The sequence below is a fragment of the Gopherus evgoodei genome, chromosome 7 (assembly GCF_007399415.2).
Source record: "Gopherus evgoodei ecotype Sinaloan lineage chromosome 7, rGopEvg1_v1.p, whole genome shotgun sequence".
Taxonomy (NCBI): Eukaryota; Metazoa; Chordata; order Testudines; family Testudinidae; genus Gopherus; species Gopherus evgoodei.
Window position 1 is genome coordinate 69244365 of NC_044328.1, and position 27584 is coordinate 69271948.

At 42.7% G+C, this 27584-nt stretch overlaps 1 protein-coding gene across 3 annotated transcripts in view; it reads right to left on the reverse strand.

The window, feature by feature from the left end:
• Positions 1-3200: 3200 nt before the first annotated feature.
• The window catches only part of C7H10orf71 (chromosome 7 C10orf71 homolog), a 29650-nt gene continuing 5266 nt past the window's right edge, over positions 3201-27584 (reverse strand). For 2 of the 3 annotated variants that reach the window (XM_030570441.1, XM_030570440.1), the window contains 2 exons: positions 15914-16125; positions 6828-13873 (listed from right to left, as the gene is read on the reverse strand). In XM_030570441.1, the coding sequence (XP_030426301.1) occupies positions 9123-13697 (4575 nt within the window). In that variant the 5' untranslated portion in view covers positions 13698-13873; positions 15914-16125 and the 3' untranslated portion in view covers positions 6828-9122. Of the gene's footprint in view, positions 3342-6827; positions 13874-15913; positions 16126-27584 lie in introns of those variants that run through there. The other variant, XR_004001348.1, reaches the window with a different exon arrangement.

Here is a 27584-nt window from a genome sequence, read left to right on the forward strand (position 1 = left end):
TCTATCTTTCCTAACCATCGGAATAGCTTGCTTTTGGGCCCTTAATAGTGTCCCTTTGAAAAACTGCCAACTCTCCTCAGTTGTTTTTCCCCTCAGTCTTGATTCCCATGGGACCTTACCTGTCAGCTCTCTGAGCTTACCAAAATCCGCCTTCCTGAAATCCATTGTCTCTATTCTGCTGTACTCCCTTCTACCCTTCCTTAGAATTGCAAACTCTATGATTTCATGATCACTTTCATCCAAGCTTCCTTATACTTTCAAATTCTCAACAAGTTCCTCCCTATTGGTTAAAATCAAGTCTAGAACAGCTTCCCCCCAGTAACTTTTTCAACTTTCTGAAATAAAAAGTTGTCTGCAATGCAGTCCAGGAACTTATTGGATAGTCTGTGCCTCGCGGTGTTATTTTCCCAACATATATCTGGATAGTTGAAGTCCCCCATCACCACCAAATCTTGGGCTTTGGATGATTTTGTTAGTTGTTTGAAAAAAGCCTCATCCACCTCTTCCACCTGATTAGGTGGCCTGTAGTAGACTCCCAGCACGACATCACCCATGTTTTTTACCCCTTTTAGCCTAACCCAGAGACTCTCAACACTTCCGTCTCCTATGTCCATCTCCACCTCAGTCCAAGTGTGTACATTTTTAATATATAAGGCAACACCTCTTCCCTTTTTCCCCTGTCTATCCTTCCTGAGCAAACTATACCCATCCACACCAACATTCCAGTCGTGTGTATTATCCCACCAAGTTTCAGTAATGCCAACAATATCATAGTTGTATTTATTTATTAGCACTTCCAGTTCTTCCTGCTTATTACCCATACTTCTTGCATTTGTATATAGGCATCTAAGATACTGGTTTGATCTTGCCTCCCAGCTTTGCCCTGACCCTCCTTCCTCACTGCCATTATAGCCCGTGCTCCCTCCTGTTTCCAAACCATCTCCCAGGTCTTGTTCCCCACTTACCTGTGGGGTTCGCTCATCTGTCCCCGTCGAACCTAGTTTAAAGCCCTCCTTACTAGGTTAGCCAGTCTGTGCACAAATAAGGCCTTTCCCCTCTTCGAAAGGTGAAAGCCATCTGTGCCTAGCAGTCCTTCCTCGAATAGCATTCCGTGGTCAAGGAAGCCAAAGGCCTCCTGGCGACACCATCTTCGCAGCCAGGCATTCATCTCCACGGTACCTCTCTGCTTCTCATGGTTCATCTGTGCCAGCTCTGGCCCATCAGTATAGTTCAGGGTAGCCCACAAGGTGCTCTGACTTATGCCAACTGGCTAGGAACCTCACCCCAGTTGTGAATTGGCGTAGCAGATACACTCCAACACCACCCCTCCTGCTCCTTATACCAGAATGTGTGCAGGGGTGGGGAGTAGTGCGGGGAAGGTGGAATAAGAGCTGTCTCTGCGGCTTTGTGCTAGCCAAGCGCTCACATAAACTGAGGAAATTCTCAGCTGGCCAGTTAGGGCCTGATTCTACCACTTCCTGTGGGGTGTAAAGAATGGGAGAACCTGAACCAGTACTGTAACAAATACACACAAGAGGAAAAAGTGAAGGTTGTCTGAGCAAACTTAACTTGGGGGTGTCCTGGTTTTTAGTACTACTTCAGTTGCAACATTTTTCTTCTTTATGAACAATAAAAAATACCTGAAAGTGTTTTTTAAAGTATTGGGTTTTTTCCTGCTTGGATTCCACTCCCTGCCCCCCTTAGAAATTCTTGAATCGTGAGAACATAATAACATAAGAGCAGCCATACAGGGTCAGAACAAAGGTCCATCTAGCCCAGTATCCTGTCTTCCAACAGTGGCCAATGCCAGATGCCCCGGAGGGAATGAACAGACAGGTAATCATTAACTGATCCATCCTCTGTTGCCCATTCCCAGCTTCTGGCAAACAGAGGCTAGGACACCATCCCTGCCCATCCTGGCTAATAGCCATTGATGGACCTATCCTCCATGAATGTATCTAGTTCTTTGTTGAACCATGTTATAGTCTTGGCCTTCACAATATCCTCTGGCAAGGAGTTCCACAGGTTGACTGTGAGTTGTGTGAAAAATACTTCCTTTTGTTTGTTTTAAACCTGCTGCCTATTAATTTCATTTGGTGACCCCTAATTCTTGTGTTATGAGAAGGAGTAAATAACATTTCCTTATTTACTTTCTCCACACCAATCATGATTTTCTAGACCTCTATCATATTCTTCCCTTAGTCATCTCTTTTCCAAGCTAAAAAGTTCCAGTCTTATTAATCTCTCCTCATATGGCTGCTGTTCCATACCCCTAATCATTTTTGTTGCCCTTTTGTGAACTTTTTCTAATTCCAATATATATATTTTTGAGATGGGGTGGCCACACGTGCATGCAGTATTCAAGATGTGGGGGTACCATGGATTTATAGAGAGGAAATATGATATTTTCTGTCTTCTTATCTATCCCTTTCTTAATGTTTCCTGACATTCTGTTCACTTTTTTGACTGCCGTTGCACATTGAGTGGATGTTTTCAGAGAACTCTCTACAATGACTCCAAGATCTCTTTTTTGATAATAGCTAATTTAGATCCCATTATTTTATATGTATAGTTGGGATTATGTTTTCCAATGTGCATTACTTTGCATTTATCACCATTGAATTTCATCTGCCATTTTGTTGTCCAGTCACCCAGTTTTGTGAGATCCTTTCGTAGCTCTTCACAGTCTGCTTAGCACTTAACTGTCTTGAGTAGTTTTGTATCATCTGCAAATTTTGGCACCTTCCTGTTTATCCCCTTTTCCAGATAATTTATTAATATATTGAATAGGACTGGTCCCGGTACAGACCCCTGGGGGACACCACTGTTTACCTCTCTCCATTCTGAAAACTGACCATTTATTCCTACACTTTGTTTCCTGTCTTTTAACCAGTTACCAATCCATGAGAGGACCTTCCCTCTTAACCCAGGACTGCTTACTTTGCTTAAGAGCCTTTGGTGAGAGACCTTGTCAAAGGATTTCTGAAAATCTAAGTACACTATATCCACTGGATCCCCCTTGTTCACATGCTTGTTGATCACCTCAAAGTAAATCTTGTCTTCCCAGTCCTTGCTGAAGGACTTAGACATGTTGTTTCTTAGCCCTTAACTCAGAGTGAGAGTGCTGAATTCTTAACAAAGTGAGCTTTTATCCAAGTGTTTGAGTTAAACAGGTGTTAACAAAAGCATAGAGCTTTAAATAGTTGGACTATTAATTACTTTTATTCTCAGTTACAGAAGTTCAGCTTCTTTAGTATCGGTGAAATCACAATAGAACGAGTTCTCTAGTTGCCCATAGAGTCTTCCAGGGTAGATAAGACCTGAATATGTAGTGTAACAAACTGTGAGAAGGAAAACAAAGGAGACATCATCCTTTCAGCACTTCTTTATATATCATAAAGAAAGAAAACCAGGATAAGGGCCTGTCTCCCCCACTTTTTTATAGGTCATCTTTAACCCTTTTCCTGCCTATTTTATTCCCATGGTACATATACCCTTGCATTCCAGTAGTATACAGTGGCAGAAGATCCAGAATAGTCATGGTGAAGAACAGTTCATACTTCAAAATAAATAAATCATTGACCCCTCCTGATATAATGGACAGCTTACAGAAACATTAAAGTTCAATTTACTCAAGTACTCCATGTTCTTTCTATGTCCTCAATGGCTCTGAAGCAGAATTTCCTCAATAAAAATGACTGATGTACTTAAATTGCTCCAAATTACCCATTTGTATTTATTCACTGGAGCCTTTGTAACCCATCATGTACAATATAGTCAGCCTCTGATGCTGTTTTTGGCTCAGAAGCAGAGGATCTAGATTCAGAATTTTCAGTTTATTCACACAGGAGACAAAAGTTGAAAATATTTCTCCCAAATGTATGTATGAAAATCACATCCAGTAAACATGTAACTAGTGTCTTTCTCCATTTGTGCTTTGCTATGTGTTCAAAACACAGTAATGCTTTCCTTTCATTGCCACCAAAGGACACTCAGTTACAAGGCCAGGTGCGGTAGCATAAAAGCAAGAAAAGGTCTAGCAGGCAGGGGGTCAGCTATCCTGGCCTTCACTATGGCTGGGACCTTTCTCCTTGGTCTGCTGCTCCCGCTCTTTAAGTGTGAGGTGGGGTTGCCCCAATCCAGGTTTTCTCTTTTTGAGGGAGCTGTCCTAGGAAATCTGTCTGGGTGCTCAGTATACACTGACTGCTGTCCAGTTTTATGGGCTCAGGATCATCCTGGATGTTCCAGGTTTTTGTACCTCAGAGCTGGCAACCCTAGCCGATGAGGTCTTTGTGTGTGTGTTTTTCTTTCAATCAATCCCTACTCTAGGTCCTTATTGCCCCTTGAGCCAGCTAGTTCTCCGGTTCATTGTCTTTTGACTTCTTTTGCACAATTAACAATTGAAATGTAATTAAAGAGAAAAAGCTGGGTAACAACCTTGTAAAATAAGTCCCATTAATTTTATTAATTTGTAAATACAGTTTCATCTGTAAAATATGCCAGCCACAGATATTTCGGGAACAGATGATCCAGCCAGAGACTGAACAATCAGGGAGTTGTTTATAAAATCCAGACATGGGGGCCAGTTAAATCAAACTGCATTCATCAAAACAAATCCAACATTCAGGAGGGAGAAAATGCCACGTGAGCTCTTAAGGCAGCGAGGCAGCCACTGGTAGTGTGGATGCTTGGCCTCAGTCTGAGAAGTGGCATTTGGAGGAGAAGGAGTTGTGGCTGTCTAGAAAGGTGAGAGGAGTGAGTTTCAAAGGGAGAAAAAGCTGGCGCCCAGAACAAATGACTATGGAATCTCAGGTCAGCTTTCGAACAAGCCATGCCCTTTGAGGAAGAACCACCATGAAGAAGCCCCGGAGCACCAAGAAATGCAGCATGCAAAGGAGGCCATTTATAAGACAAAAGGAGGCTTTTGTGAAATCAGGATTCATAAACAGTATTCAATTTGCTGTACCTCTTTGCATTCAAAAAGTCTATTGTTTTTGATAGTCCTATCTTTTCTCTTCTGGAAAGGATGAAACCCTGCTTTGTTCTAGATTTATTAGTCTAGAACAGGCTTCACACTTCTATTTAAAGTCAGCATTATTCTTTGGGAGTTAGACTCCCAATCTAGTGATTGCCCATTATTTTTTATGAATATTGCACATTCCCCACACAAATCAGAGCTACGCTTAGTACTTTTGTATTGTGATCACAGAAGATGGACTGTGCATCACAAAACTTCTAAGTGCAGTGATGTAAAAAATCTAAAGCAGTGGACATTTGATATCACTTGATTTTCCTCTGGTGCACAAACATGTGATGTTAGTAACGAGAACCATTGATGCTAAGTGATTTTAATATGTAAAAATAGAAAACTGACAGTAATGCTACAATCATTGTGTTGCCTATACGCAGTTTGCTTATAAAAATCTAAAACAACTGCATTTGAAAAATGGATGGAAAGAATTGTATGAAGTTTTTCCTATACCAAGATCTCCAGCAGATGTAAATGGGTGCATCTCCACTGAAGGCAATGAATTTGCACTGTTTTTTCACCAGCTGAGTATCTGGCCCCCTATTTTTAAGAATATTAACCCTATTTGCTTCACATATTTAGCTTTACCATACCATAACAAACTATAACTATTGCTCATTTTCTCATTAGATATCTTTTGCTTTTAAGATGTAGTCACATGAAATATAAGCACCAACCATTTTTAGTTACTATTAATAAATCTAATCTGAATTTTTTTTTCTGAACCTAACCCAGAATTCCAAGTAAACAGTGTTTGTGCCCACTAGGAGTCTGACCCCACAATGAGCTCCATACAGGTGGATGGAGTCATTGCTCACTCATATAGAGTCATTGCCGGACTGGGGTACAGGGCAGTAAAACTGAATCCTCCCCCCGCCCCCAGAGAAGGATCCTAAGGAAAACTCCAGACATATAACAGGAATCATGTTCAGATTTGTTTTCAAAACTCTCTGTGCATGTGTTTTTCTCTTCTTTCTGTGTATGCCCTAAGGAATGGCTCCCTCTCAAGTATCTACTATTTTAGAGACTCAGTCAGCTGTTAATGAGCTTTGTTTAACTGCAGAAATGGGTAAAAAGAAGTCCTGCCTGGCAGTATATTTAGGACCTGCTCCTTCATTCCTTGCACACTCAAAGTTCCCGGTGACTTTAGCAGTGTTTCAGATGAGGAAGGAATGGATGATTGTACTTAGTATTGTTGGATATTGAATAGATCTTATAAGCCTTTATTTTGTTAAGACCTCCCATTTGTGCCAGCACACTCATTTCCAATAGTGTGAGCCAGGCTGTTGAGTGTAGGCACACAAAATGTACAGCTACATGTGCAAAGCAAATAAATCATGAAGAATATCCATTTGCATGAGCAAAAAGCAAATTGCAACATCTTTGTCCGCGCAATTGAATATTTTATACCAAATATTTAGACATGGCAGAATTCTATTTTTTTTATAATTTTGACAGATAATATTGATATTGGTTTGTTTAAATTTTCAGTTGCACAAAATTATGGGTTTTAAGCATTTTTTAATTTTTTTTTACTTGTATAAATTTTCACAGTTGCAGGAAATTATGGTGAATCAGACAATAAGGGGGTCAAACAATAATTATTTAATGATAGACGTTAAGATTCAAAAATCTAAAGCTGTATAACTGCAAAAACACGAATTATCAACATCATATGTCAAAATATACAAAGTAAGTATCCTTAAATCAAATTCTAATAAGTTCTCAAGCAGCATTTTTCTTTCTTTCCCTATGTATAATTTTTGATTATTATTGATGGAAATATTTTTTCGATAGCTTGTGTGTGTTCAGTGAAATCAACATTTACAAATAAAAATCTAATCATTCCAAGGCTAGAAATATTTATATACATACTTGTTTTGTGCTTGATAAGCTGTTGTGTTGTATAAAGGTTGGCACAGCAGACAGGAAAGTATAATGCCTTGAGGGCAGGGAACTGGACTAGATGACCTCTTAAGGTCCCTTCCAGTCCTATGATTCTAATGTGGATGGTACCATGTTAGAAGTTTGCAAAATATTGGCAATAAAAGAGAAAAGAGTTCAGCATTGGACTCGTGCCTTAACATACTGATTTGAGAAGGGATATTCGTTCCTGAAACACTCATGTTTTACAAATGCTTGTGCTAAAAAATGAGCCCCTTTTCCAGGGGAAACTGGAATGCATTTTTCTGAGGTAAAATGAGCCCGCTCCAAGTCAAAGATTGCATAGAAATTTGAATTGTCACAGAATATTTGCTTATATTTAGACATCTTGTTGAACTTCACTGAAAACTCAAATCTGAGAGGTGCAAACTCGCCCCCAAGTCACAAAATTGCATCAGTTTTGCATAGTTCTGCACAACCATTAAAATATGCATGAAAAAATAATTTAGGGCTCAATCCAAAGCCCACTGAAATAAACAGAATGATTCCCATAGACCATTGACTCTAAGGGAACTGTATCATTGAATAGATGTGATGAATGGCAGCATTTGGTTGGCTAGTATAGGTGTGTGCCAGCGATGGGTGAACCTCAGATGGTTTGAAATCCATGCTCAGTTTGGGGAAATATTGAAAAAGTGAAGTTTAATCAACCCCCTTTGGTCTATGTCGTGAGAACAAGGTCTCTCATGAGAAATCCAGAATTTCCTGGAGCCTGTTAGGCTACACCCAAGAACAACAACTGTCAGACTTACTGTTTATAATTCAGCTTTTTGTCTGTTTTTCGTCAATTATAGACAGAAGGCCTGATTCTCCCCTTTCTTACTCAATTGAAAATCAAGAGAAACTCTACTGGAGACAACTGAGTTATTCTGGTGTAAGAGGAGAATCAGGCCCGAAGTTATTCTTCCATAGAGCTTTTACTTTTATATTTCCTTTGGGGAGGACAAAATGAAAGTGGTAAGGATAAAAAAAGAAACCAGTGCACAGAACAGAGACATTTATAAGCAGACATATGCTGTATATTATACTTGTGCCATCTTGTGACCATGCAATTCTGATTATGCAGATCTTTGACAAGGTCTCCTCCAGTATATGGTGAAAAAAAGAGCTTAAAAAGGGTGGTACAAATTTGATACAGATCTTTCAAAAAAAGTAACGATCAAAATAAGTTGCTTGCTTACTGCACTTTCTAGAAATTACTAAGTTGGCTGTTCCTTGTCACTTTTTAAAATCACAGAATGGACCAGTCCAAAATAAAGAACAACTAAACATTTCTCACTTTTTTTAAAGTTAGCTTTGTGTTTCACTAGAGCTTGGTAAGAAAAAGAAAAGCATCTGAAGCAATGATCCAAAATTTTCCCATTCTAACAAAGCATATTGCAACTGTATCTCTTTCAATTTTGCTCCTTGGTAGACTACTTCCAGCCAAGTTTCAATCTGTAGTAACTCCAGAGAGTGTGGGTGAATATATGGAACTATTCATCAATCTTAAAATGCTAGCAGCACTTTAGCGGGCATAGGTATATCAGAAGAGTAGAGCTGCTGCTTTTACTTTTCAGTGTTTTGATTTGCTTTCAATTCAGGTGCTGTTTTGTATAGGCAACATACAATAATCTAGTCATTAAATTCTGGCTTTTCAGTGTACACAAAAAAGGTGACTCTCTGTCAAGTGTATATGATGTTCACAGCCCAATATTGTCTATTGGTAAACGTGGGTCAAAGACAGAGAGCGTGAAGAGTCTTAACAGAGTTGCTGTCTATTTTGTTCTGAGACTGTGCTACTCAGCACTCTTACTCCCAGTCACCTGTCACATGGACCATTCCAAGCACTGGACAAGATCACCTCCAGTTTTGCCATCTTTGTGACCCTAGTGACAAAGCAACAGTGGTAGCAGCAGCAGTAGGTGGTTTCCTACCATCAGATTTGGATTTTGCCAGCATTGCCCCTTTGTTTTATTGATAATCCAGGGGCTCACCCTAACAGCAAATTTTTTCACAGTGACATCTCTCCCCTTTGGAGTTGCAAGCTTTCATTTTCTTTTTCATCCAACCCAAGCCACAACAAGATTCAGACTTTTAGTGTTTACAAATCTCGAATGTGAGTCTGTCTGAATATATTTATATTTCAAATAATTTATCATTTCAGTTCTTAAGATATCCCTTCGACAGCAAAATCCTCGAAATCACTGATTGAAATGATGTCCATGTTTGTAGCTGGACTTGTGTCTTTTGTACTATTACACTGAGTTTCCTCAGCATGTTGACTGTAAGAGTCAAATACAGGTTCAATATAGGGTTGACTCTCTGGCGATTGAGCATCTCTGCCATCTTGCCAACAGTCTTCAGCTGCTTCTGCTGGTGCTCCTGGTACTTTCTGCATTAGTGAAAGAGGTTCAGAGAGTTGGGAAACTGATCTCATAGGTGCCACAGGTAAAGGTAGCGCACTAGGGTACAATACACAAGGAGATTTTAAATTTTCCAAAGAGGCAGTTTGGTGTAAGCCCCTTTCTGAGGAACGGATGGGTACCTGGATGTATTTGCCAGTTTCTGGCTCATAAAAGGTCTTTAAATGAACTTGACCAGAGAGATCAACAACAAAGTACTGCCCTGAGTCAGGATCTTGAAGGAGTTTACGCTGAGTTGCAGGTAAAGAGGGTGTGGGGCTTACTGACTGGGCACCTTTGAGTCTCACCATGCTAGATTCTGTAGGAGGGAAAGGCGAACAGGACACAGGAGATGGTGGAGAATGGATCAGGGCTAAGGGGGACAATGGAATCTGTCCAGAATAGGACAGCTTTCTCACAACAGTATCTTTGTGTTCTGTTTGAAGGTTCTTCTGCTGTGCTTCTATCTTTTTTCTCTTGTTTGCCAGCTTTTTTGCTCGCCGCAGGGCCTTTTCACTTTTTGGTGGCACAGCAGGTGGCTTGCCCAGCGGTTTCTCCATACGACTCTGCGATCTCTCGTTTGTCATTCTAGAATCACTGGTGTCCTCAGTGAGCAGGCTTCTCCGCATTGAATCGAGTATTTCCTCTGCAGAAATATCAGCACTGTTCTTTGTTACCAAATTCAACAAAGTGGAATTTGTAATATCCTCTGCCTTTGTTACACTAGAACTGGCAATTTTCTCTGACAATGGACTGGTAACAGCTGAGAACATAATGCTGTCTGACCTTGGGTTTGTTACAATGGTACACTCAAGATCGTCTAACACAGCAGGTGTTTCTTCCAAGTGTCTGATGTCTCTTGACATGTCACTGGTTACAGGACAATACACGTGGTTCTCTAATAGCGAGCTTATTGCAGGAGAATTTCTCTCTCTAGTGATTATTTTTTTCGCACATGATCCACCTCTCCGATTAGACAAAAGATAATTCTTAAAATAATTTGTCTTCTCTTCTGAAGGGGAGCTCAATTTGTTTTGTGCTGAGCTAACTCCTAAAGCTGATTTTGACCGTGCTAAGTAGTGCTTCATCCTTCCAACCGTGGACTTCTCTTTGCTGTGGTGAACACTTTCCTCATTACTTTTCCCAACTTTATTTAATAAAGTATGAGTCACTTCATTGTCTTCCCTTGATGCCCTTAATGAAAAACTCCCTACATCTTCTGAAAGGGTGGGCTCCCATATTAGTCTGGTGTTATCTGCCCCTTGAAAGCCCATGCCAGCTGGAGTAGATCCCAGTGCATTGGCATCCTCATTTCTGATTAGTGCATCTTCTCTTGCATTCTGTTCTTTTATGTTTCTTGATAATGACCGGTCAATCTCTTGAATGGTAAGTGTACCTTGGCCCTGCCTGTAAAGCTGCTTGTCTTTCTCTACACTAGCTTCCAATCTGCTTTCTGTGTCCCTGTAACTACTACTGGCTGTGTCTTCTGAGGACAGGGACCTAAGCAGAGGCAGCTTGACTGCCTTTATCACAGGAGATGATTTGAATGTGTTGTCTTTAATCAGAAAGAGACTGGGTTTGAGTGAATTTGAAGACAGTGGTGATGCTGGCTCTTCTGACAGGGAGGTGGAAGCATCCTTGTTGCCTTCTGCTGCAGAATTCATACTACTGACCTCTTTCCTCTTCTCACTCATCAATTTCTCTTCTGCCATGCTCTTGCTGTCATCCTGGGCCACCTTTCTTTCAGGCTTTTCTTCTGTGCTGCTGTCACAGTTACTAAACGCATAATACTGCAACTCCTCTTTCTCTACCGGTTTCCTTTTCCCTTTACTACTTTGCTTGTCATCTACATTCATTTTACTCCTACTCCTCTGGCTTTCCTCAAGGCATGCTTTCTGAAACAGCTGACTCTGTGAAAAGGGCTCCTCCTGAAATGGCTGATCGACTGTGGGCACAAAAGAGTATTCGGAAGAACTACGGCTGCTTTTGCCTTTATTTTCATTGCTACTTCTTGCACTGGTTTGATTTGCATTGTAAGGCGCATCATCTTCTGCTGATGAAAGAAGTTTTGGGGGTATTTTAGGGTCATCATTTCCATTCTGGCTTTCAGCATCTCTCTCACTTTCGTGGCATTGTACACTCGAATTATACAGTTGCATTTGCTGCGCAGCTTTTGCATCTGCATTGTCTCTACTGTAGCCTTTCAGTGAAGGATAATGTTGACTTTTCCTTAAACCATGCTTGTTTGACTGGTGTCCGGAGATAGACACATTTTCACTGTTCTCAGTGTCTTTCAATAGATCTTTGTTTTTTGAATCATCCTGTTGCAAATGGTCCTGATTTTGGTAAAATGAAGTATCTACTGTTACTTGGGGTGAACTTAAAGATAGGTAATTATCTGTGACGTGTCCCTCTAAATCAGTTTTATTGTCCTTTTCCTGGATACTGTCAGTTTGTACCAAAGGTCCATGGCTTAATTCATCTCTCTCTGCAAGCTCTAAGCTACTTTCTTCTAGAAAAGTGGACACTGTAGTGTTCATTTTTACACTTTCTTGTTTCATGTTTTCCTTAGCCTTATTTTTCTCTTTTAAGAGAGGAGACGGACTATAGGTGCTTTTAACCCGTTTTCGAACATCCTTCAGGTTGAATAATAAACTTGGTGCTTTAGACTTGTAATTATCCCGAGATTGATAGTCACTAAACCCACTTCCCTCATGTTCTTTTGTTGCTGCAATGTCAGGTATTGGTGGTGTCACCAGCACTGGTTGATTTTCTGTCTCTAGTTTTAATGGTATGATTGGTGTTAAAAGTTTTGTGATGTTGAAAGAGGGGCTAATGGATTCAGGGGAGTTTACCTGGTTATCTACTGCAGTTGTGTCAGCAAAAGGTTCAACAGCAGATGGCTTTTTATAAAAAGAGAATTCTTCTCCACTGAGCTGTAACTTTTCATTTGAACTCTCCTGTGCTTTTGCCGCTACCCCTTTTATGTTTCTCTGTTTCCTCCATGGTGGACAGATATAGTCCAATTCAGGCTTGGTTGCCTTCTTCTGAGTGCAAGTAACTTGGGACATAGACGGTGGTGGAGCAGGGGACTTGAATACAGGTGATGAGGGGAGAGCAGGGGTCTGGGACATGGGTGCTAGGCGTGGACCAGAGACCTGGGGTACAGATGTTGATGGGCCAGAGACTTGGGGTATAGGTGCTGGTAGAATAGGAACCTGAAATTCAGCTTCTCGAGGGTCAGGGTGTACAGGTATTAGTGAGCCAAGGACCTGAGGTACAGTCGCTAGTGGGACATGGTCCTGGAATTCAGTTGTGGGGGGAAATAGATCCATTAGGAAATCTTTTTCCTGAATTCTAGCTCCTATGACCTTTCTGGGTGGTGGTTTATGTTCAGAGGTGTAGGATGGTTTAACCAATGGTGTTTCTTCAAAGTGTGTAACATCCTCCTTTTTTGGTATAAGATCTGCAAATTCCTCTTTTTCACTTAGTTTATCATGATGGGCATTCCATGATTCAAAAGCACTGTTCTCGCTGTGAAGAAAATTGCCCTTTTTGACTGGCTCTTTAACTTTCCCACGCCTGTTTTTGACTGTCTTTTTAGAAGAGCTGGTGAGATTTGCCTTAAATACGTTTGAAGTGTCCATCCATGCAGGATGACAACCATCTGGACCACAATAGCCCCCATCAATTTTATTATGTCTTTTCTGGACCTCGTGTTTGTCACTGAGCCAGTGGTTATCTCGACACACATCAGAAAAGTGGGAAAGTTCCCTTTGGATATTTAAAATTGCTGTGTCATCCCAGAAAGCCATGTCATTTCCCTGAATTAATTTGCATTTTTGAGAACTATTTTTAACTGCTCCCAGGGAACCTTCTGGATATTGGTTTTCAGTCTTATCGAATGTCTTTATCAAACAGGACACTTTGGAGGCATGTTTGTTTTTCCTTGGACCAGATATTGGCAAATTTGGCTTTTTCCTTTCTGCAGTGCTGTTTTTAGCAACTTTTTTCTCTTCTTGAACACGTTTTGGTAATTGCTGGAATGTTGAAGCCCATGTTGTATGCTCGTTGTTTTTCGATGATAACTTGTTGCAGATATTACTTTTCTTGATGGCATGGTTTAGTGATCCTTGATGAATTTTACTAGAGAATTGGTGGGTGATTTCCGGTGAAATGACAAGCTCCAATTCCTTGTCAGATGCTTCAAGTTCTGCCACGCACAAACTCTTGAATGCTCGGTCTGTGAGGCTACATACCTCTCTGTCTGTGTCATCCAGGAGGCTCCCTATACTAGAGGAGTCACTAAGTCCATCCATGTGTTTCTTATTTCCCTGCATTGTCCTTGTGAGTCATGAATAAATTATCCCAAGCATTAATTGCATATGTCAAATAGATAGAAGATTCTGTTGGATATTCCCAACCATTTGCAATGTTTTCTCCTAGAATTAGTCTTCCAGAATGTATTGCTTTACATTAATTCACCTTATGGAATCACAAAACGGGAGTTTCTCCTCTGCAAAACCAACAGACATGAAAATACAAATGAGCGTACACTGTACAATCCTGTCCTACATACAGCATCTTCCATTAATTTGATCCTATATTTAATCAAATCAAAATCTCAGGAATCAAATAATTAGTGTTTAAAAATACTCTTATGTTGGTCACCGTAAATGAGTATCGCTGGATAATTCTATCACTGGAAGGTGCCATTGAATTCATAAGATGGGGTCTGGATTCAGCAAAGCACTGAAAACCTATTGATTTAAATGGGACTTAAGCACATACTTAAAGTTAAGCATGTGTTTAAAGTGCTTTGCTGAACATGGGCCAATGCTTTTACATGAGAAGAAAAGAGACAGTTGTAGGTTTCACACATGTAAGTAAACTGAAGTAAACTCTACTCACCCCTAAATGGCATGAAAGCTACAAACTGCTTTGTCTTCAGTGAGATTTTACCACTTGTTAGTTAACAAATAATAAATAATGCATGGCAAGGCTAATAATGCATGGTATTTCCTACAGTGAACACACCCTATAGAGACCCATCATAATCAAAGATTGAGTAAAATCTAGGTGTTATAGGCCAAGGTTTCAAAAAATGTGATCTCATAGTTAGGATCCTAATAAATGGCTAGATTTTCAAAAGAACTGAGCACCCAACCGTTCCCATTGATTTCAGGGGTTTCTTCGATCATTTGACGACTTATTTAGGTGCTTAAACATGAAGGTTCAGGGTTTCAAGTTACAAAGAGCCCTTCTTCAGGTGTGATTCTGCTTCCTTCCCCAGCCCTGAAGTAGAGCTTTCTGTAGCTCAGAAGCTTGTACCTTACACGAACAGAAATTAGACCAGTAAAAGATATTCCCTCACCTACCTTATCTCTGTTCTATTCAGGTTCTTGTACCAGCTCAGCCCTCTGGTAAATGACATCAGTAGAGTTGCACCTGCTCTCACCAAGATCACACTTGGTCTTTTAGGATGTATTTATCCCGAGCACAAATCCACTTGAGTGAGTAGAGTTACACCAGAGATAAATTTAATCCATTGTGTATTAACAAATCCCAGGCAAATGCTCTTGCTACAACATACTTTCGCCAAGTATGTTAGAATGCAGTGGATCTGGTATCTTGAAATGAGGAGACTGCTAATATCAGCATAGCCAGCAGAAGGCAGGACAGCCTAGGGGGACCCATTAGACCCACTAAAGGAGCACAAGCAACAGTTGTTCTCAATTTCCAGAAGGAACAATACCAAAAGGCAATAATTGTTAATAGTTCAGTCAGAGGCTGTCTGGGTCTCCCATTAATCCACTGGCATTATGCAAGTTAAGAGCCACATTGTAACAGTTTTTGGCCCCTCTACAGCAGTCTGCTGAGATGGACCAGGGCTCACTGGGGAGTATGTTGGACCCAGTGGTGGACTGGTGTGGCTCTACTGTACCTCCAATGCAGATCTGAGCTTTATAGGCACAGTACAGCCCTAAACTATTTTTGATTCTCCCTGTATCTATATTCAATAGTAAGAGCCAGGCTGTTGAATAAAATGCCCATCATAGACCTGAGATATGAAGTTTGGATCCAGATCTGAACTCCCTCTATGTTTTGATCCAGGGTTCCTTTTTGGCCCATCTCTCCTTTAAAAAGGTCTCCTGAAGAAATGGCTTGACAACTGGATGCTGAGATTTCAGTAAACTCCCCAAACATGGCTCGGGGTGATCTGTATCAGTGATATTTCAGGGAACAGTCTTGCTCAGATGGGTTATTCAGATTTAGTTCTTACCCTCCTGCTCTCATTAAAAACTCGGCCAACCTTTTCCTAGACTCACCTGGCTATAGTGGAACCTGATTCTGTCCCCATTGATTTCAGTGGAGCTACCCTTGATTTACTCCAGAATAAGACCACACTCAGGCCCAATACTTACTGATACTCCATTTCCTTCTGTGTAGGATTTTTCTGACATGGCTTAATTTATGCTGGGGTAGGAAGGTTATGTTCAGCCAAAACAAAGAGAACACAAATGACATGCCATCCCATTCTTGCTGGGACTCTTACCTGTTATGTCAGTGGATACTGCAGGCACAAACCTTTTGTGTAATTTTGTCATCTGTGCTTGGGTGTATTTAGAACTTCCTCTCATGCTTGCATTTGGCCTCATTGCTGCCCATCTTTAGTGAGGAGTTAAAAATAGTTCAATGAAGTAGATTTGGCAGAAGTGGTGTCGTAATATGTTTTCGACCTTCAGCATTTTTGACCTCTAGTGAACTCTGCAATTCAAAAACAAATTCATTTGTTTGTGTGAGCTGAATTAGGTATGACTGGCTCATGTATTGGAGCTATTCATTCATACATTCACTCTGTAATAACCATTTTAGTGGCCAATTGCAGACTGTCACTGCTGCTCTGTAATTCTCAATTTAGCACAGTTTTATCCATAATCTGCACAATTTGCAGTGAACTCTGCGCTGCAGTAATTTTTCTTTGCTTCACTTTTTCAGCTCTCAGTGGAAGTTACCTAAGTGCCTTTTGAGGATCTGGACCTTAATGCACTCAAGACAACAGGTTTAATTATTCCATACTGGTTCCTCTGTGCCCTCAGTTTAACACCCCGGTGTAGTCTGCTTTCCCTTGGCCCAGCATACCAGCTGGGGAGGTAGGACATATTGGCAGCCTAATCGAAGGGTAGAGGTGTTTTATTCAACAGGAAGGTGGGGAGCTAGTACCAATCCCCTCAGTCTCCCAGCAGCAAGAAACCACCTCTCCCCAGCCCTGTACTCTCCAACACATGAGAAAAATCCTTGGAAATTAGCCAGATATTAAATGCAGGAGAATTAAAGTAAATTATGTCTGTCTGGCCAAATTTAGAGAGACAAGGTGAGTGAGGTAATATCTTTTACTGGATCTTTATTTCACCGAGAGAAGTTGGTCCAATAAAAAATATTACCTCATCCACCTTGTCTCTCTAATATCCTGGGACCAACACAGCTACAACAACACTGCATACAGCCAAATTTAGTTCATTTTAAAACACAACAATATTTCATGTGTTTTTGCCCAGACAGCTGACAAAAAGGACAACTGCAAGGGGAAAATTTTGAGGGCTATGAACATGAACTACAAGCTTATTTTTTTTAAAAACCACCACCAGGAAAGCTACTGCGGCTGGGTTCGACACCTCAGGGTAGTAGGGTAGGGAGCCTTTCATCTTTAGGCTGCTCATCTGATGGCAGCCCAAGTTGATGAAAGCTAGGAATTGTTACCGTGTGCTTGGCATTTTGGTAGTCTATGAATAGATGAGAGTTAGTCCAGTTCCACCCTTCTAACACTTAGGGTATGTCTACACTGCAATTAGACACCCTTGGCTGGCCCATGCCAGTTGATTCGGGCTCACGGGGCTTGGGCTAGGGGCCTGTTTAATTGTGGTGTAGACATTCAGGCTTGGACTGGAGCCCAGGCTGTAGGACCCTGTGAGGCTGGAGAGCCCCAGAGCTTGAGCTGCAGTCTAAATGTCTATACTGCAATTAAACAGCCCCATCCCTGAGAGTCCATGTCAGCTGACATGGGCCAGCCAAGGATGTCTAATTGCATTGTAATGGACCCTATGTGGCAGTTGAAGCAGAGAGCAGTGACTGAATGAGCTATGGTCACTGAGTGCTCCTCCCTCTCCAAAGGGTGGTCCTTTATGCCTGGAGCCAAGACACTTAAAAGAGGAGTGGTGTATGGGGGAAACACGCTGCTGTTTCCAGTGCTGCCCTTCTGCTGTAGAGAACCCAGAGAATTTCAGGTACATTTTCGTTAAATACAAACATACTGAACTTTCCAACATGGATTAATATTCACCAGAAAGAACAAACAAAGATCAGAAAGAGGAAATAGTACAGATTCCATATTAGAGATGGGATCAAGCCTCAGATAGCAAATCTAGATCTGCACATTCCAGGAGCATTCAGATCCAGGATTTTGGTTCAGCCATAATAGAGATGGGACCAACTGGGAAGCTTGGCTCTGGATTCAGATCCAAACGTCCCCCAAGTTCAGCCAGGCCCAGATCTGGTGCTTTGATTTCAGGCCCATATCTATTCAATATCTACCTGCCTAGTTAGGCTCATGTGCCTTTTTGCCACTGTTGTCCTTGGTAATAAGGACAATATTCATTACCAATGAACAAGCAACAGAAGAGCAAGTCTTGACATTTTAAGACCTTTCAGAGAGTAAGCCGTCTACCTGGGAAGAACAGCAGCTAACTACTGTTAGAAAAAGCACTGAAACTGGATTTAATCATTAGCAGGCCTGGCACTTGGATGAAGAACCTAGCAACTAGACTAAAACAGGCTCAGAAAACCTTTACGTGGGTTCTACCTCATAGACTCTCCCTGATCATGGATACACACTCTCCTCAAAACAAAACTAACCTCCCTTTTTGGGAATTTACCAATGCTGACCCCTAGAAACTCTAGAAAGGCTCTCCATTGATGTGATGATGAGCTTCACCAGCAAGTGAACCTACAATGCAGCACCCCAAAGTCGCTGCTGGGTGAGGTGCTAAGTGTTTTCCGCCTTTGTAGTTTGGTTTTAAGGGGAGCATCAATTTAATCTTGACTCAGGGAAAACTCCCACTGACTTCAGTGGGAATGTTGCATGTATAAAGACCTCTAGACTGAGTTCTGTATGGCTGGGGTGGACTAAATACCTGCTCTGCTGTTTTTTGGTTGCTGTGAAACGCACTAAGTGAGCGCACAGGTAGTGTCAAATGTGGAGTGTTCTCTATACAGAAGTGAAGAAGTAACAGCGGTAGCAACCAAGTAGGGTGACCAGATGGAATAAAATATCTGGACACATATGAGGGGGGAGTGCCACTAGTGGAGCAAAAAAAAAAGCTGATGTCCCGTAGGCAGAGAAAAAACAAAACAGGGAAAAAAATATCTGGACAAATGCCTAAATATTGGGACGTCTGGTCACCCTACAACTGAGTGTTCACACTGGCTCAAAGAACCTTTGCAATGTAACTGAAAGCCCTCTAAAGCGGCAAAACTGAAATAAAGGGTTAAGCATTGTAAGAATACAGTATAATCTGTTAGAAGAACAGAATGTCAGCAACCCAAAGTCATCCAGCATGATACAACAGCTGAAATATTGGACAAAGAAGCTGTTTATAACCCACTGAGTAACCTGGTGAAGCCACATTCCTCTACCCTTTTGGACATACATGGCAGCCAGCTGCACCCAGCGAGGCCCTGGAATTACATTTGAAATAGCTGTAAAATTCAGGCGTGGATCAGAATTCAAATTGTTCTGTTCAAGGGACTTTGCGTTTGGCCTATGGTAGAGGCTGCGCAAGGGATAAAGTTTGGAGGTGGATTGGCAATACTCTAAAGCGCTGAGTTTTCAGTGTAGGCTCATCTCTGATCTGAAATAATTAAAGCACTTGTATAAATGTGAATACTTAAGGGAGCTAACTGAAAAAAAGGGTGAGTTTCGTTCCTAATGGACTTATCGCAGGTTTTCAGTGGAGCACTTCCATGCCTAGCCCGTTGTGATTAGGAGGTAAGGTTACACATGCTATTCCTGTTCTGGCAACGGCTGAATGTCAGCTTTTGGGCAGGGACTAGGTAAGCACTATACTTGACTGAAGGCTTGTGACATCACTGTTGCTGCAATATCTGAAGACAGGGTTTTATTTTTCTCCTTTGGGTCGGTGTTTGGTTGAAATGTCGCACCATGATGCATCACTGTGGCATTTTGGCAGGGACCCTGTGTGTTACATTGCAGCCTATAGTCATCAGCCCAGCCTTGCCCTGGCGGGTGGGTATCTTTTTATTTTCATGTGATGATTTTTCCATGTGGCACTTGCTGCATGATATTAGTCTGCAAGGAATCCCAAAATGTGCATCCACAGGGTGAATTCTGGGCAAGGTTTATTTAAGGGAGTGCTTTGCTTGCACTTACTACTTCCCCGAAGCCTCTCTAATCAGAGGATTCCTACGTTCTTTGCAAATAGCAATTAATTCTCACATACCCGGGTGAAGCAGATCAGTCTCTAATGAATTGGCCATTGCTTGTGCAGACACATGCACCGCAACCCTCTGTTGGGTGAGAGCAGAACTTCTCCCCCATGTGTCATAGATTTCCATTGCTTACAGCTAATGGCTGTTCTCTTTTGGCTGAAGTAGCAGTGGCCTGTTTCTTTGGAGCAGGAGGATCAGAATTCTTCCTGGCAATAGCAGGGACATTTCCACATGGCCATGCTATTCAGCACGGTGACCACTAGGATGTCCTGTGTGGTCAGTCATTTATTACAGTATCATCATCTTCATTTTGCAGATTGGGAAACTGAGGCACGCAGCTCCTGAAAGCTCCTGAAAGCTATTTAGGCACCTAGCTCCCATTGATTTTAGTGGGAGTCAGGCATCTAAATACCTTTTGAGGATCTGGGCCAAAGATGCTTCAGTGACTTGCTAAAGGTCATCCAGTGAATCACTGCCAGGGGTTGAGACAAGAACCCAAAACTTCTGTACGTAGAAAATCACAGACACCTCTACTCTGGCGTAGAAAAAACAAAACAAAACAGGGAAAAAACTAACTGGACAAATGCCTAAATATTGAGACAGTCCCGATTTTATTGGGACGTCTGGTCACCCTACAATCGAGTGTTCACACTGGCTCAAAGAACCTTTGCAATGTAACTGAAAGCCCTCTAAAGTGGCAAAACTGAAATAGAGGGTTAAGCATTGTAAGAATACAGTGTAATCTGTTAGATGAGTCTCGACCCAACAGTGGGTGAGCTGGGATGCTTGGAATGAAGATACCCCCTTGAAAAATAACGGGCCACAGCCTCAGCTCAATCAGAGCACTGCTCACCGCAACAGAAGGTAGGGAATCAAAAGCCATCTTTGTGCTTCCCGAAGCCTGGGCTCGCTGGGGACTGGGTTGGCCCACAGTGTAACTTAAAACTGCCTCAGAAGTGTTTTGAAGTAAGCTGGGATCAGATAATAACCACGGGGGATGGGGTAGGGTGTAATTCCTAGCTCTGGCATCTCCAGCAATGACAGGCCAAGGCATGGCAGAAGGGTGTGTGCCACATAGACAGGATTCCATGGGCTCTGCAGAGAGAGAATTTCTGGGTGAAGATGACCATAAGGCGCAATATGTGAGCAGGCCTCTACCCTGTCTCGCCCCCTGTGGGGTCATTTTCAGTTAGGCAAAGTGAGCACAAAGTGGTTGTCAATGGGAACCAATCAGATTTCTCCAATCTAGGGATGTTGCACCGACATTGCTGAGGTATATATGACTACACAAGGTGCAAGACCATAGACAATCAGGACTAAGATGTTTCAGTGATTCCTTCCAGACCAGAACAAGGATTGTGAATGCAGAGATTGATCAGGGAGGTGATGACGATGTAAGAACTAGCACGGGTGCCTTCCAACTACCCAAGTATAATGTGGTTGAATGTTGCAGTGGGAGATGATTTGGAAAAACCTTGGGCCAAATCCTCAACTGGTATAAATGGATGTGGTTCCATTTCAGCTGAAGATCTGGTCCAACAATAGTATCTTGGACAGCTTGCTCTGGACTGTAGCAGAGGCTCTTCATGACTTCAAGCCAACTTCTCTTATCAGTTAAACTGGTATAAATCTAGAGTAATTATTCTGACATCAGGAAAGTTACTTTGGATTTATATTAGTGTAACTGAGAGCAGAATTTGGCCCTGTGTGACTCAAACTACATTAACCTCCACGTCCACCTCCTGTGTGTTACTCATAAGAACGTGAGAACAGCCAGACTGGGTCAGATCAATGGTCCATTTAGCCTAATGTCCTGTTTCTGACCGTGGTCACTGCCAGATGCTTCAGAGGGAATAAATAGAAGAAGGCAATTTTGAGTGATTCATCCCCTGTCACCCAGTCGGAGCTTCTGGCAGTTGGAGGGTTAGGGACACCCGGAGTATGGGGTTGCGTCCCTGACCATCTTGGTTAATAGCCATTGATACACCTGAGTCCATGAACTTATCTATTTCCTTTTGAACCAGTTATTCTTGTGGCCTTTACAACATCTCTTGGCAACAAGTTCCACAGGTTGACTGTGCATCCTGCTGCCTATTAATTCCACTGGGTGACCTCTTGTTCTTGAGTTATGTGAAGGGGACTGGTTAAGTAACTGTGATTGTAACATAGTAAAGTTCAACTTCCTTGTAGGGGGAACATAGCCACAAGGTGGTGGTGTGACTGACATGTCAAGCCGAGGGATTTTAAATCTGACCAGTATTGCTAAGCCCCAAAATTTAAAAATCATGAGTTAGACCCCCACCAAAATCATGAGCTTTAAAAAGAAATAATTAAATCATGCTTTTTGGTAACTCTTCTGGTTTTTAACAACTCTCCTTTCCAATTGTCTGTGACAATTTATGTTGCAAGTTCTCGCAGGTTTATAGTGTGTAAGGCAACTTTGCTCCCCCATGCAGGAGCACTTACTAGAGAATCCACTGAGAGCAGGGCACCATTGTGCTAAGGACTGGCCCCACACATAATAAGAAACAGTTCCTGGCCTTCAGGGCATGTCTACATTGCAAATAGGAGTGAGCCTCCCAGCCTGGTAGACAGACTTGTGGTAGCAGGGCTGGCCCAGTGCACTGAAGAGAGCTGTGTGGACACTGGAGCAATGGCAAAGGCTAAGGCTGGCCACCGAGCTCAAGGCCACCCTACCCCTGGGATCCAAGCTCCAGTGGTTGGCTAAGTCTCTGCCATTGCTGTAACATCCACACAGATCTTTTGAATGCAGTAGCTCAAACCCCACTACCACAAGCCTGTCTGCCCAGGCGGGAACACTTGCTTCCAGCTGCAGTGTAGACATACCCTAAGAGCTTAGTGCAAAGCCTAGGGGGGAGTTTGTGATATGGGATCTGCAGCTGGGATTTACTAAACTACTCTCATAAGGGGCCACCAAACCTCCATTAGATGGGAATGGCTTTTGATCTCTGCTGAGCTGGACAGGCTCCAAACAGGTGATCTACGGGTGCAAACTTTCATTACTCATTACTAACTCCAGGGGTGTTCATTTCCATACAAGCGCTAAGCTGACACTGTTTGGACTGAGGCTGCTTTCTGGAAAGAAAGGTTTATTACATCAAGTTCTGACCACTGGAGCGGACACCCGCAGGGCGTGCCCTTCTCTGCCCAGACAGACAAAATTTTCACCCCCTGTTCTTAGGGCTTCTCTGCACTTGAAAGTTAGCATGGGAGGGATAGCTCAGTGGTTTGAGCAGTGGCCTGCTAAACCCAGGGTTGTGAGCTGAATCCTTGAGGGGGCCATTTAGGGAACTGGGGTAAAAATCTGTCCGGGGATTGATCTTGCTTTAAGCAGGGGGTTGGACTAGATGAGCTCCTGAGGTCCCTTCCAACCCTATGATTCTATGAATTAAGGGGTCAAGTGCATGCTAAGTCTGACACGCTCTATTCAGAAAGGGACCACTCCTGTTCATCATATGCAAATAATAAAAATGCGACAGTAAAATAAACTGTTAGGCACAATATCCAAACCCACTTTTAAATACAAAACCTTCCCAGTCACTGTACAGACCTCATCTGCTTCAACTACAGTGTTATTCTCTGCCTGGATGGGCCCATACAGGGAGATGCAACACATGCATTTCTAGTGAGTTACACAAGTACTTGAGAGACATCAGTAAAACATTGGGATTCTTGGTTTCTATTCCTGGCTCTTGGAGCAGAATGAGGTCTAGTGGTTGTAGTGGCATGAGTTACACAGGTGTCTGTCTGACAGGCTCCTTTTGAAAGACTGCAAAGTGATTGAGAGTTAGATCTGATTTATTAAAAACATGGTTTCAACTTCCAGCTCTGCCTGAAGTGACCTTGTGCAAGTCCTCCATTGTCTTAGCTGTGAATCTGCAGTATAAGTTCCCCTCAAAATATAAAATATTGACTAATAATACGGGCCCAGAAATATTGACAGCGGTCAGAAGAAAAGTTAGCACTAGAAGTCATTGCTGGAGATCAGTGCATGCTCTGTAGCCCAGAGGACATTGTCATGGGAAGTGCTGCACCTTGGTTTGATTTCCCAAAATGCACATGAAGGCTGCAGCTTTTCACATCATCACAAGGCTGCCACCAGCAGTGGCCAAAGTCCCATTACTTATGATAAATTCACGAGAGATGGCAACACTGCTTATGAGGAAGTTTGAGTGTGATGTGAAAGATAAGTATAATTCTCATTGTGTGTGTTATATGTCCCCTGTGGCACCTGATCCACAGAGGAAGTGGGTCTATTATAGCCACATGCACTTGAGCCAGGCTATTTAGCTCAAGAGGTAGAGGTTGGTGCCACAGTGTATTTAGCACCCTCTGAATGTCCCTCAACAAAGGAAATCCTAGCAAGTCTGTTTAGTTTGGAAGGAGGAAAAGATTTGCTTGCAACACAATGTATGTTACAGGGAAAGCCTTTTTGCTCCTCCTGTTTATGCCATCCCAGAACCGGTGCCCTGCCCATCACCTTTGAAAGAAGTAAGATCCTATGAAGTGCAAAAATGACCGGGAATGAAGTGGCAAAACCAGTGTGGGGAACATGGCAAGGTACAGGGCAGGAAGGCAGAGAGCAGAGCATCAGGGTCCTACAGAGCCACAGGACAGGGGCCATGTGCACAGCCCTGTGACTGACACAAGCGAATGATATTTAAGCATTAGCGACTGAAGAGCAGGACATTTCTTGATATTAAATAACTAAATGGAGAATGAGTACGCCATGGGGGATCCCTGCAGTGGCATTGGGTAATGGAGAGCCACTGATTTCCATGTGATCCCTAGGATCAGAGTTGACAGCACAGATTAGAAATCCACAGGCCAGTATTATCTTGTATAGAGAAATCCTTTTGGCTCTATAGGGGGATGATCCCACAGAAACCAGGATTCATAGATTCCCAGGCCAGGAGGGGCCACTGGGATCATCTAGTCTGACCTCCTGTATAACCAAGACCAGAGAAGTGCCCCTCAACAATTCCTAGAGCAGGAAAAAAATCCAACCTTGATTTACAAATTGTTCGTGATTGAGAATCCACCACCACCCTGGGTAAGTTGAGGATTCCCCTCAGTTCTGTCCCTCTCTGAAACTGCAGATGCCCCATCCCCAAGACTGTGGAAGAGCTTTCCCAGAGTCAGATGTGTGGGTTCAAACCTCCTTTCTAGTGACAAAATTTAGGCTGAAGAAGCAGGTTTTCATCTCCAGTCTTCCCCTCTTCAGTAAAAGGAACAGGATGAAATTTCCCAGAGAAAGAATGGAGGAAAGCAAAAGATCCCAGAGCAGAGTGCTAGCATGGTCTGCAGTAGGTCAAAAGACACAAAACCTACAGCAGAAGGCACTGGAGATAGACACAAGTGGAAAACAAGTTCCCACGGAGAGGAAAGTGCTGAAAGACAGAAATAGGGCTTGGAAGCAAAGGTAGATGGAGGCCCAGAAGCAGAGATAGAGAAGGCCTTGGAAGGAGAGACTCAGACAGGCAGAGTGACAGCTGCAGTCATGGGGAGACCGCAATGCTATTGAACTCTGGAAAGTGAGAAGCACAGGACAGGGACCCTGTGACACTTTCCCCTGTCGCTTACACAAGAGTATCTGCAGCAAGCATCTGACCTTGGTAGATTTATCCATCCCAATTGGGAAATATAAGACTGACATCCACCTGAGCCTGACCGCATACACCTCCACTCTCTCCTCCTTCAAGTCCATCCTTAGGTCAGTGAAGTGTCTGAACTCTAGTCCACCCCAGAAGGAAGTTCAGACCTACCCATGCACAAACACAGCCTGAGGAACTAACAAGATGCAGTGGCGTCAGTCGAGGGAGGCACTGAGGAGGGTGAATGTGGCCCCCCTCAAGGTTTTTGCTCTTGCTCAAAGTTTCATAGGCCACGTAGTTAGGGCCTGACCGCAATTGCCCGACCACTGTTAAGCTGTGGTCCTGTACTAAATCAGTACAGCTGCTGCCTGAGCAGGCCAGCCCATCACTCCTGCTGTGGTGGTCACAATGCTACTGAAGTTTGGCCTAGCCACCATTCTGTCCAGACCAAATTGCCCAATGGTGTGTGACCTGGGGCCTGGGGAGTCTATTCCAGTATGTCAGAGTAGGGGAGCATCTTCTGAGAACTTGACTCCTGGCCACCCCAGCTCATGACTATGTGATGAGAGAAAGAGGAGACTCCCTAGTCAAGAAAGACCCAGGGTCTCTACAGGGGGAAGCAGGGATTAGAACAGCATCTGTGCTGGTGGGGGTTGGGACCCGAATTTGCTCCCCTAACTCAGAAATATCTGAATTGGTACCATTGACCAGACATGTGCTGCAATCACTTGGTTTTTGATGGCTCCCCCTCTTTGTCCCTACTTTGCCCTTTTTGATTGTTGAAGTAGGGACTTTGTTGGCCTTATTTTTCTTGGGAAGAGGAAAAATCATATTTCTGGATCCTCTAAGGTGTTGAGTGCAGCCAATACATTTCTAAGTACATGTAACTCCTACTGCAGGGCTGTCTAATATTTCCAAGGAAACATTCTAGATGAGTCTAGGATGATCTGTGAACCATACAGAACTTTCTAAAGATCCTGTGAAATCCAGAATATAGCAGAGTTTATTAAACCAAACTCCTTCACACACAAAATAGACATCAAGGTTTGACACTTGAGTTTCAGTTATTATCGAAAACAGTGTAACACTTTTATTTATTGAGGACCCATCCCTGATCCTCCATCACTCAATGCAATTCAGAGGCTTCATAAAAAATGCATCCTGGGAAAACATACCTCATCTGCAAATAGGAAGTCTGACTTGTCAGACAGGTGCAAGTGATGCCTCAGAAAATGTCTCAGCAGTGCAACCATAAATCATCGAATATTCTTCTTAAACAGGCACCAGGTGCAGCACTTCCAGGCCATGTCCTACACACCAAGCCAGGCTCTAGCTTGCCCTGCATCCCCTGCAGCTTCATTGGGCTCAGGGGGGTATAAGTCCGTGGAGAATTAGGCCATATGCAGATAAAAATGAAGAACCAATTTCTCCAAATCCAGCCCCTCTTTATGCACTTATGGGACAGAAATGGAGGACTTTATTCAGTTATTACTCAAACCCAGGGTAAGGCCTGACAGAAACTGAGGGCTGAATTCTTCCTTTATTCCAGATTTGCACCTGTGTAATTTCATCAACTCCACTGGAGTTAGGGCACAATTACAGCAAGGTACATGGGAGAAGAATTGGAGCCTGAGTAGAGGCCTTGGGATTTGAGTCAATAGTAATAACTAGTGTCAGAAAAAAAGCAACTAAACTTTAGGCCTTTTACTGGTTAGTCTGGATCCGACTCACTATTTCTTGTTCTCCACTGATTCTGCATTTCCATGCACCCCGTGCTTAGCGCTAGTCAACACCAGTACAGACATAATCATAGAACTTAAGGCCAGATGGGACAATCATATCATCCAGTCTGACCTTCTGTCTATCACAGGCCACTGAGACCACCCTGCACCCGCACACTAGCCCAACAACTGCAATTAGACCGAGAGCTGAGCTGAGAGCTGGCAGGGCAAACAGCTCAGACCCAATAGGGATATATGGCTGGGAGATTCAATGTCCAAGGTTTCTTGCACATGCTGCAGGAATACAGCTGTTTCATACTGCTGTAGCCGTCAACACTCAGTAGATTAGTACCTGTCACAAGTGTTTTGCCAACCAAGTGGTGGG